We start from the raw sequence: 16,092 nt of genomic DNA, 5'->3' as shown, positions 1-16,092 counted from the left end.
CTCACCTGATGGCAAGCATAGCATTCTTCTTCCTGTTATCTGAGCACACCTAAAAAAATGCTAAGTATGCTATGAATATTATTAATTTACGATGGAAGTCTGTCGGTGTCCTAATTCTCAATATCTCTCGGTTGTGACTATACACCTGTTGTGCCCATCCCATCCCCACACACAGAGAGCCTCTGTCATGACAAGTATTGTTTTCTTATTGTAACTTACTCCTGTACGGTTACAACTAAGGCATAGCAAGCAGTATACTGGTACTTGGAAATGAAGAACTTCGTTTTTAAGTACCCTTGGCTGTCTGTCCTATGATTGAGCCTGTCACACCACTTCGCTGCACTAGCATTGTGAATACAGAAAACAAGTCTCCAATCAAAGCATTCGCAATGCAATTTATAATTTACTCCTGCATTCAAAGTATTTACAATGCATTCATGTATTACGGTATTTACATTCAGTACATGCTCAGTCCGATGTTCGATGCAGCAGTGCTTTTGATAAGAGTAGGCCACAAAACAAATATTAATGTTAAAATGTCATGAAGATGTGTATTGGAAACTTGCTAACCTAAAGAAATACTTTACATCTATACACACACACATAGACAATCATCATGGTTACATTCAAATTTCACCTGAGACCAGAATCATACAGTACATGATTTAGTAATCTATAATAACCCTATCTTGAATTGAAAATAATCTTATACCAATTTAGTTGACAACTTTATGATTTCAAGACAGGTGGTATTAGTTATTTTGACAAACTTTTACCACAGATGTAAAATTTTGTGGGATAATCTAATTAGCTAAATTTGATCAAAAATCGTTCGTTTGCCACTTTTAGTTCACAATAGGCTGTGCTGTCCCATACCAGTTTAAAAATATGTTTGAAAACCTCATTAAGTTATCTTTCCTACCCATTTTGTTTTTTCTGCTTGAAGTAAATTACCATGATGGTTTTTGATGTACAGCCAGCTTGCGTTCCAAACTTAGATTGTTGCAGTGTAATGATCGAGCAAAGATGTAAACATAGACAATTACGTTTCACTTAAACAGCTTCCAAAGAGGTCCAATAAAGGGTTTTGGAATATACTGTATACGGCTTTTAAATGGGAAAGTAAGATGAAAATTTCTGATGAAAATATGTTTTTTCTTTTGCATCATTCCCTAACATAACATTTTACAAACAAAACATGTTATATTTCCAATCTATATGTGAGGCTTATGCTTATCTCCAGTCACCTAGGGAGTGAAAAATGTGTTCATTCAGGCAATGAATTCAACATAACATAACGAATGACAATGAAGTTCATCACATTTATGGTTTGAATACCAATAAGGCACACACAGCCGTCTTATTTTCCCCCTCTGTTACTCGTACAAGCGACGGTGGGTGCACGGCCGTCCAGGGATCGATACTGTAGTTGCAGTTCATTTTATTTCACATCGATGACTTTTGGTTTTCTGCAAGCAAGTCACTAGTAGCTTGACTTTATTCTTTTCAGCTTTATTCTTAATAAAGCTGCCCTCTTATCAAGGGTAGTGTTCTCAGTAATGGAAGTGTGGGGTGGTTTGTTTGCACACATTTGCAGATGGTGCACATAGTCGAATAGCTGTTCCCCTGTCTGAGGCAGTCCAAGGTCAACATATCCGGTCATCGGCATTTGCCATTGCCCAGGTTGTGCGTACAGTACAGGGGATGAGTACGGAGACTGGGATAGACCTTCATCCTCAGGCAACTGCAGTGCTCCTGCGCTCAGCTCCTCCTCTCTGGTCCCACAGCAATAACAGCCAGCCATTCAAACCTAGAGAAATATAATAAACAACTGTGGGTAAGTTTGTTATTGTAGCGTAGAGAGATGCATTATGCATATGAGTCATGTGAGCTGCAATGGATGTTAGCCCTTGTTAAAGCAGGCCAGTCACTACCTCTATAACTCATGTGTGTGTGTGTGTGTGTTAATTTGCATTAATTTAAACTCCACACTCCATACAGAACGTGAATATAATGACACGATAATGAGCGAGAGAGGTCTCATACCCTAGGAGCGTGCGGTACCGTCCACCAGGCTCTGTCTCAGTAGAACAGTCATTTCTTCCAGCTCCTGCTCAGCCTCATGCACGTTGGGGTCAAGATGGAGAACTTCCTGCAGGTCACTACTGGCTGACAGGTAGTCCTGGAGGAGGGAGGGGTCACACCCATGTACATGCACACACACACACAAACAAACAGAGGGCGAGAAACGATAAAATCGATGCTCTCACGTATAGTAGTTCTCCTAAACTGATCCTATGTATTAATAATGATTCAGCTTGCCAAAACGTTATCTGTGGACAGAAAATGCATGCTTTTGAGTCCTGAATGTTAGACCCCACTGAACGGTGACACCAGGATCTCCTCTCTTTGCATGAACCATCAATGCGTGTTGACATCATTTATCATGGAGATTTCACCATTTCTAGCGACGGACAAAGTGTGTGCCATCTTCATCTATTATTTGTTAGCCGTCAGGTTGTGTTTATAGTCACTCAGAGATTGATTATAGAGTTTGTACCTCCTAACCTCCTCGGACAACCTTTCTTCAAAACTGTCCATGGTGCATTGTCGCAGATTGCGGAAATAAAACAATATAAATCACGAGCCTTGAATTTCTGACCAATCACACTTAAAGGGATATTTCACTTTGAAAAAAGAAATTGGGTCATTTTATCATCTACTCAGGCTTTTGTGAACACCCAAGACAGTTTTTAAGTTGCTCGATTCAGTATTTAGATATTTGATATTCATTTTATCAGACACGCCCCCTTCCTATACAAACCCATTGTAACTTCCAAACTTATAACCAAGTTAGATTCATCAAGAACACCCGTCCTTGGTGCTGGTGACTCATATCGCCCTCCTAATACGTGAGGGGGCCATGTTTTTTTATTACTTTTTTTATTGTATTAACATTTTTCATTTTCCAAATCTTTCATTTTAAATAAATGAAAAAAGTAATTGAAAAATCACGGCCCTCATGTATTAGGCGGGCAGTATGAGTCACCAGAACCAAGAACGGGTGTTCTTGATGAATCTATCATGGTTAAAATGGAGTTTGAAGTTACAATGGGTTTGTATAGGAAGGGGACGTGTCTGATAAAATAAATATCAAATATCTAAATACTGAATCAAGCAACTTAAAAACTGTCTGGGGTGTTCACGAAAGCCTGAGTAGACGATTAAATGAAATATCCCTTTAATGTTTACATAATCTGCGGTGATGTTCAGCTAGTTATAAAATCTCAAAGGTGAACTGCTGAAAGGAACTTTGACAAAGCAATGTGTGTTTGTTTTCTTAGCAATTATGTCATTTTGTTCTTAATACCTCGCCGAAATATTTTTCTGCAAGAAGTATGCGACAGCCTTAACACACCTTTAAGCCCTTATATGCCAGGGCTCTTCGGTAGAATGCCTTCTTATTCGTTGGCTCCATCTTAATGGCGGAGTCACAGTCCTGTTTGGCCTCTTGACAGCGGTTCAGTTTCAGGAAGCAAATGGCTCTAGAGGACAGTAAAGGATGGAACATGAATCAAAGAGGGTGACATTGATTTCATCCTTTTTTTTAATAGCCCACCTTTTTTACATTTCACCTTTTCACAGCCCTTTCTCTAGCTCTTTAGTGAACAGAAAATACCTTTTCAGGTCATAATATCATTTTTATCCAACCAGGAGAGAGAACTCAAACAGGATATATATACGATAACCAAGTGGAATTGGAAGTTATGCAAAATTATGTTGACACAATTATAACTGAAACACTATGAAAGTCACTCCTGACTGGATAAAATAGGTATCCCAACTTGAAAATGTATTTTTTGTTCACTAAAGAGCTGGAGAGACAGGGAGTCATCTGTTACTAAACAAACACTCTATGGCAATGATTAATAGCAGAATCTAGAGCAGTCATTGGACACTTGTTTTAACAAATGAACATCACTTGTCTTACACCCTGTTTAATCTTAGATGATCAGACCAGTCACACGCTGTCAGTATCATTTACTTGGCTGATCATTTAGCACCCTCTACTGTCATTACGATGACATTGTAATAGACAATATTAATGAAAATGCTAATAAAATGTGTTCTAACTTACATCCATGCTGTTAACAAGGTAATTATATATTGTTATGTCTTCGTTGGTGTATTTTGCCAACAATATTGAATCACATTTAGTTTGATTGGGGCTTGAGAAAATCAGCTCATCAGCAATATTTTACCACAAACATGTTATCCAATGTGGTTTAACCACGTCAACCCTATTCCATACTTTGCTGTACGATGGTGTCGTCCGGCAAAAAAGCGTCTATGATGATAACATGCCCAAAATAGGGACGCCAGGTTGAAAGTTGTTAAGCAGCAGTTTCCCCATCGTACATACCTGTTGGTATAGAGCACACATTCGTCCGGTTTCAAGGTGAGGCATTCACTGTATTTCTCCAAGGCCTGTTGGAACTGGCCTTGCCTCACCAGGTCGTTACCTTCTTTCTTTAGTGTTGTGAAACGGGCCTCGTTTTTCCTGGCTGATGAGGGAAGTAGCAAAAAACAAATGTTGAAAAAGAGAGTTAAGATCAAAAGCAATGATGACACAAGGCAACAAACATGTTGTTTGCTCTAATGAATCAATAGTCATGACTTGATCAGTCACATCCACATGACCACATGGGCCTTTATCAAGATGAAACAAGTTGACGACTCAATCATATAGGTTAAGACTTTTACTGTATTTGCAGTGAAAATCGACCGTTCTGAATAATAATTGCATCGCTTTATCGCCACATTATAATACACTAAAAATAACGCCCCCAGTGTTTAAGGACCTTTAATCTATGAAATTCATGAATCTACTAGACATGTTATTGCCTGCATAGCTGTAGTCCCAGGTTTTCAGAAGGTGGCGTAGCCGTTTCCTGTTCCAGTAAATTTTTTGATTGGCTTGGCAGAAGATTTGAACCTTCACATGTGTTTCCGGTTATATTTATGGAGAGCCTATATCCTTGATTTGGTTTTATGTTTTGTCTGTAGCTACAAACTCAGAAGTGTGCAGGTCCAAAATCGGCTCTTAGATGCTACAGCAGAAAGAGTTTGCTGAGCTTTTAAGTTCTGTTGATCCATGTAGTGCGAGCTGCTCGCTAGACAAAATGGTTGCTGCCCTAAACCAAAAAAAAATGCCCTAAATAAGACTGCACCCCTCAAGGTTAAAAGGCTAAGTGAGAATGCATCGCCATGGATAGACAGCACAGCACTATCAATAGGTTGAAGAGGTCTTGTACAGCAGCTGAAAGGATATGGAGAAAAACAGCCACTGTAGAATTTACAAAGAATACATAGTTATCTCCAGATTCTCCAGTCCGAAGGCGGGGGGGCAGAGATGATATGTTTGCCCCTGTGTGTGTATGTATGCTTGTCTGTGTGTCTGTGTATCTGGAGCTTATCTCGTAGCTTTTATTTATTCAAAACATGGCTGTTGTCAGCAGTCAAACAATTAATAGTCAACTTGTGTGGTTAATGTGTGTATGTATGTCTATACTGTATGCACTCTGTATGTATGATGAATGTACGTGTGTGTGTGTGTGTGTGTGTGTGTGTGTGTGTGTGTGTGTGTGTGTGTGTGTGTGTGTGTGTGTGTGTGTGTGTGTGTGTGTGTGTGTGTGTGTGTGTGTGTGTGTGTGTCATCAATGTGTGCATATACTGTATGTGAGTGTATTTCAGGACATACAATGCCTTGTTGTGTCAGTGTATACTGCTACAGGAAACCTGACCTGAAACGTTCCATTACAGCAGCACTACAGTCTGTGAAGATCATCTTCCCTGTGCATTATTGATAGTGCTCCCAGACACGCACGTACGCACACACACACACACACGCACACGCACACGCACACACACACACACGCACACACGCACACTGCAGTCACAGTCAGCAGGACTGCTTTCACCAGTGCTCAGCGTTTATACACACAGATTCTCTGACTGACCACAATGAAGATTCACAATGGAAACAAAGGACCACAATGGAAATAAGCTCTCAAGATTTTTGTGTTTTATCCTTCTGACAGATATGTACAAATATATTTTCATGTACAGTTACAATATATGCATTTTTGTCATTAACAAAATGAGCAACACTTATTCTGCTGCTGATGCCTTCTGGATTGGACCGCAGAAATATTATTGCGTTACAATCTCTTGGACATATAGCGAGAAATATGGACAATCGTGTACAGTGTGTGTCTGTCTGTCTGACTTGTGTATGAGAAAGAGAGAGAGAACAGGACAGTATCTAATAACAGTGTGGCTTCCCTGTCGTTCTGTCACGTTGATGATGTCTGCCCAAATATCAGTGGGATGTGGCTCTTGATATTCACACACACACACACACACACACACACCCACAAAACAAATATGTGACAAATATTTACTTCCATGGCATACTGGCGGTATTCACAAAAGAGTTGGTGCTGATCGGTCCAGTGGTTTGCGAGATTAGACACACACACACACACACACACACACACACACACACACACACACACACACACACACACACACACACACACACACACACACACACACACACACACACACACACACACACACACACACACACACACACACACACACACACACACACACACAGAGCTAGATGGCTCAGCTGCTGGGTGCCATGCCCATGCGTGAAATCTAGCTTTTGTTTGCAAAATGTACCTTGTACTCTTACATAATTCACATTGGTTCAGATGTGCCCATTTGGTCACGTCAGACGAAGTGATGTCACTGACCTTCCTCGTTAGCGGCCCTGGCAGCGCGGGCCTGGGTGACCTCGGCGCTGACGGGTTTGTCTCTGTGCTGCTGCTGGACGGACAGCGGCACCGCAGGGATCTCAGGTAGCTTCTCTCTCCAGCTGGGCCCGTCCTGATCAATCAACATCTTGGTGATCCTGGCAGAGGACGCACACATTACAACAGTGATTCTAAACCTATTACATTTCAAGGACCACCAGTTTCATATCCATTAGGCCACAGACTGACGTTTGTTTTTTTATCTCCGGGATCCCCATCTACACTGTAAAATCCTCAGTATTATTTTAACTCAGTACCCTTACGAGTCCATTTGAGAACCAGTGCAGTACCACATGCGAGTGTTTTTTCATCTAAACATGCTCATCATGTGGAAAATATTATTACCCTTTATGTAACACTGGATTATTATATAATAATAGTGGTTGATGTAATCATTGTATTTGATACAGTGAACTGTTGTTTCGTAGAGAGTATAAAATCAGTCAGTGTGCCACATATGTGGCAAATCCAAATTATTCTTCAAAAATCACTTTTTGTTTAAACTCTGGCTTTAGAGAAATAATATTCTATTTAAATGTTTCTTCTCCACAAAGAAACCATGCAACTTTAAATTCTTGAAAGGTTTGACACATCATGACTAATTCTCTTCTCAAATAACCTTTATTGTCTCTAACAGACTTGTATCAGAACACTTGTTCTTACTATAGCAATAGAAATTAGTCCTAGTACTCCAAAATGCCGTAACCTGCCGGACCACTGGAAGCCTAATGTACTCCTTCTGTCTTCAACCTTATGTCTGTAACTGCCAAATATAAATATAAAGTGGAACGCCATGCAAAACTGTTGCTGTCCATTTTCATTTAAAAGAATGAAATTACAGTACAGTGAAAACTGTGAAAATACCAAGCATGGAAGTTATCTCCACAAAAAACCTATAGATAGGCTACACTTAAAGATACCGTAGTTCTAGCTGTAAGAATTATGTCTAAATGTTAGTAGTAGTTTAAAACGATAAAATCCTTACATTATCGGGTGTTATTATTATTACATTATCTGGTGTTACAGATTAACAAAATGTTCAGGCCGCTATGTGGCCTTCAAGTCTAGTCCTATACTGCGCTGAACAGAGCAGTGGTCACCGAGTTATGTCCGGATGTTATGTTTGTGACATCCACCCACAAAGCATCACATGATGTGGTCAGATCAACATCTTTGACATCTGTCATCCTTGACAGGCACAGGGTTTGAGGTCTTGATTGAGACTACAGGTATGAATACAGTAGCAAAACTCACCTTCAGTGAAAGACAAGTGAAGTAGGGATCATGTGACTGCTGAACAAACCAGCCACTGTCATAGTTTAATATGTCCTCTAACTTCAGTGTTAAAGCTGTATCTTTCGTACAAGTGTCCCTAATGCTCGTACGCCGTACGATGGTGTTGCTTGTCGAAAATAGCCAATCTAAAGTTCACAATGCTTTACTTTGTGTTGCAATGGTTCTTGGAAATAGTTCTTAGAAATGTATCGTGTTCTGATGCTGAATGTGTTGTTTGACCCACCTGTGGACGCTGTCGTGGGCAGCCTGCACACCGGTATCTATCTGAAGCACAGTCTTATAATCCACATAGGCCTTCCTGTAGCGCTCCAGTGACTCATAGGCCATTGCCCTGCGCAGCAGAGGCTTGAGGCCGAAGGGCTGCAACTCCAGAGCCCTAAGAGGATCGGAGACAGAGGGAGGGACCAACATAAACATTGTGCCACAGGTGTAACGAGACCAATCTGCAGCACTCCATTCATAGACAGTGTGTGTGTGTGTGTGTGTGTGTGTGTGTGTGTGTGTGTGTGTGTGTGTGTGTGTGTGTGTGTGTGTGTGTGTGTGTGTGTGTGTGTGTGTGTGTGTGTGTGTGTCTTTTTGTGTGTACACTGTGCATGCAGACACAGCAAAATCCTTAGCCTCATCAGACCAACTCAAGAGTCAGGGCTATTTGTTGCCCCACTAGCAGCAGGGCGATGTCAATACAGCCATCCATCCGCCAATCTTGCATATTTGTTAGCCGAGGGTCTGTGTGTGTGTGTCTGTGTCTGTGTCTGTGTCTGTGTCTGTGTGTGTGTGTGTGTGTGTGTGTGTGTGTGTGTGTGTGTGTGTGTGTGTGTGTGTGTGTGTGTGTGTGTGTGTGTGTGTGTGTGTGTGTGTGTGTGTGTGTCGGAGATACTGTAATCTCGCAAACTGCTTTCAAGATTCAAGACATTTACTTTGCACAAATACATTGGAATTGGTATAGACAAACAAAATAAGCATGAGAGTGAATACATGCTGCAATAATAAAACAATTAGTCCATAAAAAGGCTCTGTCTAAAAAATATCAAAAATACATACTTTTACATACATATATTTGAAATTCAGTTCAGTTTCAAATATTCTAATATTGTACAAGATTAAAAAAGGGATATTGCACAGTATTCACACAAGATTAAACACAGCCTGTCCACTATACAACTTTTTATACCCAGTTCTGTAGGCAAATAATGTGTGGTGTTTGTTATTGGTTACCTTCCATAATGTCCTTGGCTATTAATGTTAATGTTGTAAATTAGTTGTACTTTTTCTGTGATTCTATTCTTGCTCTGTAAAAGAACTTTGAACTGCATTTCATGTCATGAAATGTGCTATGCAAATATTATTATTATTATTTATTATTAGTCTTCTGGGTGGAAATGCTTGCTTGTCTTTGGTGTCTCAGGTTGTACCCAGAGTGCCTCCACTTGAAAAGAGTGAGCTGGGTGGTGTTGATGCTCCGTGCTCTTCTACAGCGCTGAGTGTAGAGTGTATCCATGGAGGCAAGGTCAGAGAGTCAGCAGGAAGAGGTGAGCCATGTCCCAGGCATGATCTGCTGATCTGGTGGCCTACTGGACTCTGTATTTATAGAACCAGCAAAGGCACCGCGTGAAATTCCAACCCAGAGAAATGGACAGAATGTAGACCAGGGCCAAGAGAGCAAATGGATACAACAACACCACTGTGTTCTTCAGGAACGGTAGCACACTGTATACACTGTAAAGTGGAGGATGACAAGGAGAGGGTAGAAGGCATTGAGGTGGACATCAAACGCGTAGCCCCACTCCACATCACAATCTTTGCTTGGATCTTCCAACAGGTACTTGTTGGTGACTCCCCACATGAAGGTTGATACGAAAAGGCACACTCCAATACAGTCGATAAATACCACCCACAGCAACAGCTTCAGAGTCTCCAAAAATCCCATGTCTAACACCAGGCCAAACCCTATTGTGGACACACACAGCCAGCCAGATGCCGAGCAACACCAAGAAGGCTGGGTCATCTCTGGCCCACTGGTCCTTGGTCTGTTTCCTGTAGTGGAAGTTGCGGTAGACCCTCTGTGGCGAGGTGAACAGGTGCAACATCTGCCACAGGGCAAACTCAAAGTCCATGGCTTTAAAATGCAGCAGCCGCCGGAGAAACTTGTAGCGCTTGGCACCCGCCGTGTGGGCCCGCACTGAGGTGGCAGGCAACATGTCCCTGGAAACCAGCTGAAAAGAATGGTTCAGCTAAACTCCTTTGCTGGAGAAAGTACCTATACTATTGTATCTTGTTGATGTCATAGATATGTCACAGACGACATACAGACTGACGTCACAGGCTGGCCACCTGAAGATGTTTTTGTGCAGTAGTCCAAGGAAGTCACATTATGCATTTAATTGTTTATGTTTTATTATACTTACATTGAAAATATTTAATTGTAATAATAATAACTTTATAATAGAAGTCAATGGTGGTTGGATCAGGCTGAAACCTTGCCCAAATTATGGAGTAGAGTGACATCATTGATGTCATTGTGCCACGTCATAGGTGACTGATGTCACAGACTGGCCATGTGAATTCTGAAATCCACATGAAAGCCATGCCGTTAATAGCCATCTTGTTAACTCTTAACTCTTAACTCTTGACTTTGCTCTGTGTGCCTGCATGTATGCGTGTCACAGCATCATAAAAAAAATAAAAAAACACATAGCATAGCATGCACCCCAGTCAGCTGTCCATGAAACAGTCCTAACCTACGTACTTACCTGTGAGCAGCAACCATTAGACAAGCTAACTGTTTAAGCCCTCAGCCACCTGCTAAGCTGCAGCCTATGACGATCACACCCAGGGTATTACAGGTCTATTACAACATGCTTTCCCTTCCTACAGAGACATAATAATACTATTAATTTACCATACTGGGTGGGTGTGGATAACCATGGATTCTATTCTACACTATTCTTAAAAGACTTGCATACTAGTAAGTCTCGCATTATTTTACAGATCAATCATTGACGTCTTTATATTAAGAACTGTAAGCCTTTACAGCACACGGTGTTCATTTGTTAGCATTGATCTTGCCAGTTCTTCTAGAGGAGAATAACTGATTCAAATACAATTAAAATGTATGCCCTCTTTATGACCTGAGACTAATGTACGAAGGTGATGGAACTCACATAACAGTAACTTGCTTCTTCAAATCTACATAAAACTAAGCATGAGTGAAGTGGAGAGGTGATGGCCTAGTAATGAACAAACCTGCATCAACTATTAGTACATGCAGGGACACTGTGCACCCAAACACTGTCACTATACACTCCATTCATCCATTACGTGTACAGACATTAGACCCAAACTGATCCCCAGTCCTTACTTGTTACAGTCTTCTATACAGCCCATGCTGTTTCCATCCTTGAGGAGGCAGGCAGCTCTGTTGGAATAGAGAATACTCACATCTTCTGGGCTCTCAACACCTGCAGAGGGGACAACTATAACCATTAATCTGAAAACACATTTAGACAAACGTAGTTCTTCATTTAAAGGATTTAACAGTAGTCAGTAAGACATCGGTAGTAAAGTAAGAAATTTGCAGCTTAGCAGTTGTAATCCTCCAGCCCTAGATTAAACAAGTCTAATAACAGCGTGGCTTCCATGCGGATCTCGGATGGCCAGCCTGTGATGTACTGCAGGTCATCTATGACATATCTATGACATATCTATGACGTATGACAAGAGCAAGGTTTCAGTCCAATCCGACGCCCATTGACTTCCATTATAAAATAAAAGTTAAATATTTCAAAAAATATAAAACATATATGGCTTACTGGCAGGGTGCACAAGATTAGACCGGGACACACAGACAGACAGACTCACAAACCCATTCTAGACAGCTCGCCTCCTGCAGAGCCACGTAGAGTAAGAACAGCTTGCATCAACATGGTAAACAAACCAGACTGTTCAGTTTTGCTGAGTGAGTGAGTGGACAGATAAATGAATGGATGGACAGACAGACAGAATCAAGGGATAGATAGATAATCCTATACTGCCACAATAAACAAATATTTTATTATTTGTGTGGTACTAACAAATACATTCAAATAAAACAAATCGATTTGTCAGATCGCACACTAGATATGCTTTTCTGCAAGTGTCTGTCTACTAAGTCTCCACAAATCTGAACTCTTTTTAAGTCAGCCATGCTGCTACAAAAATAGCCATTACAGTCTCTTGCCAGCTACTGTATTAAAAGTTGTCCGAGTGCACTTCATGGCCTGGCATAATATTCAATCATACCTACAGTAAGAGCATTATGTAACGGGATATGACTTCCAACTAAGGGCAGGGATCTTTCCCTGTGCCAAGATATCAAACTAGCCTTGCATTACCAAATATCAATCTTCTCAAATGAGTGTTTGTCTAAAAATGTACTTGTGGTTACCTGCAAACATAATCAAAATGATGCTCACTGTGGTCAGATTTGATAACATGGCCTCTTACCCCCCCCAATCTATTACTGGTGTATCTTTGTAGGATGTTGAGGTGAAGTATGGAGACTGTGTGGAGCATGGCATCATGTCAGATATAACACAACAGTCATAGCTGAAATGGGACACTTCAAGTGAATTTGTGATAGGCTCCTTCACAGGCAGATACCCAGATGCTGAATGGAGCTAACGGTCAGTCTCTCTAGCCACCCATCTGCTGCCTTTCTCACGTTGGCTTTTAAAAGGATAGATGTAGAACAGTGTTATAATGCACTTATTCCTACATCAAAAACCTTTAATCCTGCACATTATTTCACCAACTCTAAAAACAGGTTTAAAAGCCATGTTAATGAGATAGTAATAGTAGGAAGCTATATTTATGCCCCATTTATTTACTGTGCTTCCTCTTTTGAACTCTCAATACGTTATCAACACTCATGTGAGATACAATGTTACTGGCACTGACTATCCAGGGTCTGATTGGTGCTATTCATTTTGTTTGGTAATGTTTCACACTGATCATAATACAACAATGCCTACAATACTATCCACAAGTTTCCTAGGGAATTATGGGTATCACTTCCTGTCGATTTAATCCCTGATACCTGATCAAACAGGAAGTGATGCCCATAATTCCCTTGGAAACTTGTGGATACAATAGAATATATACAGTGGTGGAAAGTAAGTAAGTACATTTACTCAATTATCACAAAACAAAAATTAACCACTTCAGCTCTATATACATTTCGGCCATTTGAAAATAGCAGATCTACAAGCTCACAATTTCAGAGCTTGTAGATCTGCAATTTTGTGAAACAGGACATTCTGCATAATGAGTACTTTTACTTTTGGTACTTTAAGTACATTTTGATGCCAATACTGTTGTACTTTTTCTCAAGTACATTTTAAATTCCAGACTTTTACTTGTAACAGAGTATTCTACATTGCAGTATTGATACTTTTACTTAAGTAAAAAATGTGAGTACTTTTCCCACCATTGTATAGGCCCACATACAATAGTATATATATACGGTTCAAAGGTAAAAATCATAGTGCCTAACACTAAAAGGTTGATAATAGAACACCACAGTCTTGTTCATGAGCTCGGGCTCTACAGCGTCACTTGACTCTCTACCATACAGTACCTGCGTCAGCACAGCCATCAATGGCTAGCGTGTATTTCTCCAAGGCGTCCCCGAACTGTCCGTGTTTGAAGAGGTGGTTGCCCTCGTTCTTCAGCCGGGCCAGGTGAGGAGGCAGAGCACCGGCCGGGGCGTCCAGGTAGCTGGTGTCCACCGCGGGGCTCTGCTCCTTGGTGCCATTGGCTACGACTCCTGGCCTCTTCTCCTCCGGAGGAGAGCTGCCTCCTCCAGCCCGGGCTTTCCTCCGACTTCCCGGGGTGGTGGTACCTCCTCCTCCTCCCCCGCTGCCTGGGGGTTTCACCTGCTCGTTCCCCATGGCTCACGGCTGCTGTCCCCGCAGAGTCAGTGCAAGTTCTCCCTCTCTCTCACTCCCTGCCTCCCTCCTCCTATTTACGTCCTGATCCTCGGGTCTGCAGCCGAACAACACTGGACTAAGGACTGCGACCAGTGTTGCCAGGTTGTGTGAGAGAAATAAGCAACCAGGTGGTCTGGGAAAACGAGCCCAAATGAAGCGACTTAGGCCACATGAGCACATTTAAACCTTGTTGGCTATTTGAAAATAGCAGATCTACAAGCTCACAATAACGCGTTGGGAGCTTGTAGATCTGCTATTTTCAAATCAATCTTTAAATAAAATGTGGAATATTTGGAAGACACAAATCTACGGGGTTCCTAGTCCCTGACACAAAACGTTTTCAGATGGGGCCAGGGATAGGGACAAATACATAATTAATTTGGGGGTCCATGACATGAAAACATTTGAGAACCACTGGTTTAAATAATAATTAAAAAAAAGAAAATTGGAAGCAAGCCTAAATAAGGAACCATAAGCCAAAAATATTTGGGCTAAATACGCCCAAATAAGCAACTACACTTTAGAAACAAGCCCAAATAACAGCAACCCGCAACAACTACCTACGAATATTTAGCTTATTTATTTACAAGCGACTTTACTGAAAAATAAACCCAAAGCCGCTTATAATAAGCAGACATGGCAACGCTGACTGCGACTGCCTGCCTGCTGCTGGGGGATTTCTGTTAGCCACGCCCCCTGGATGATGTGTCTGACTGACATTAGACCAGATTCTGGGATCAATTCACTTCACAGGTTACAGATCCGTTCCAGGGCGGATCCGGAAACGGTCTGTGTGCGTCCATGTATCAGTGTTGCCATGTGTCTATTCATTATAAGCGACTTTGGGCTTGCTTCTCTGTAAAGTTGCTTGTAAATATTAGTAGTTGCGTGTTGCGGTTTTTGGGCTTGTTTCTAAAGTGTAGTTGCTTATTTTTGGGATTGTTAAAACCAGTGTAATGTATGTGTATTTATCCCCAGACCCTCATCTGAAATTATAATTTGTGCCAGGGGCCCCCATAACAGATTGGTGTTGTTCAAATATTCCAAACGTTAAGCACTTTTTTCCCCAATATCTTTTTGAAAATAGCGATGCTCTCGGCCGCCTAGGTTTCTTCTTTTGGGCTTGTTTTCATAACCAGGTTGCTAATTTCTCTCACAATATCTGGCAACACTGGCATGTACGTGCAAAATACCGGATACAGTAGGCGGGCTCTAGAGCGGATCAGCGCACTGAGCAGTAAATAGATTAGCCAGACTGAAAAAGCCTGTGAGTGGGCGAGTGGCGCGAGGTTTAGTTAGTTGACGTCACAGAAGGGGGGAGGGGTTGTAGCATTGCAGTGTTGCAGGAGGGCAGTCCTGATGGAGGGGGTCATGGGAGATCCTTGTAAGCCTGATGATTATACTTTCATGATTATACTTTGTCATATGAAGAGAGCTGAGAGCTTGTGGATCTGCTATCTTCGGTGTGCGACACTGTCATAGGACGGCGAATAAATGACTAAGCATTAGATTAGAGAGAGACTTTGCAGAACCTAAGATTTATAGTGTTGTTTTTGTTTCATGTATATTATGCATGCTTTATGCTTCATTCAAATTGGCCCAGTCCTATCCCTTTCCATTGATTCCTTACACAGCCTACCAGGCTATATAGCTTAATCTGTGAGGTCATATTTTGATATACATATTATGTAGGCCAATGTCTCTTCATTCATTATTCTGATACAGATCTAGATGATACATTTATGCATAATGATCTAGATCTGGATCAGAATAAGGAATCAAACAGACAGACCTCTCTATTATTATAGCCTAGGCTAGCCCCATCTGTGACATCCCCCTCCACGGAGGTCACAGATGGCATGGGACTATAAATACCCTGGTAGGCTGTAATGTGTCAGTAGAATCAATGGAAGTTGTTAGGATTAGGCCAATTCAATCAATTAGCA

The 16,092-nt window shown here is 41.3% G+C and overlaps 1 protein-coding gene and 1 pseudogene across 2 annotated transcripts; both read right to left on the bottom strand.

The window, feature by feature from the left end:
- Positions 1-377: 377 nt before the first annotated feature.
- spag1a (sperm associated antigen 1a) lies at positions 378-14,214 on the bottom strand. Its single transcript, XM_084080682.1, has 8 exons — positions 13,795-14,214; positions 11,539-11,638; positions 8,404-8,556; positions 6,825-6,982; positions 4,424-4,565; positions 3,419-3,545; positions 2,047-2,182; positions 378-1,810 (listed from the first exon to the last, which is right to left on the bottom strand). The coding sequence occupies exons 1-7, from the start codon at positions 14,105-14,107 to the stop codon at positions 2,048-2,050; spliced, it is 1,128 nt and encodes a 375-aa protein (XP_083936808.1). The 5' UTR covers positions 14,108-14,214; the 3' UTR covers positions 378-1,810; position 2,047.
- LOC311061203 (protein unc-50 homolog) lies at positions 9,749-10,378 on the bottom strand (annotated as a pseudogene). The gene has a single exon. The product of its transcript is annotated as a protein unc-50 homolog (transcript).
- Positions 14,215-16,092: the final 1,878 nt, after the last annotated feature.

Source organism: Gymnoscopelus microlampas (assembly GCF_963454915.1).
Source record: "Gymnoscopelus microlampas genome assembly, chromosome: 15".
Classification (NCBI taxonomy): Eukaryota; Metazoa; Chordata; class Actinopteri; order Myctophiformes; family Myctophidae; genus Gymnoscopelus; species Gymnoscopelus microlampas.
Note: the sequence above shows the minus strand (reverse complement) of the source record. Positions and strands in the feature narration are given on the sequence as shown.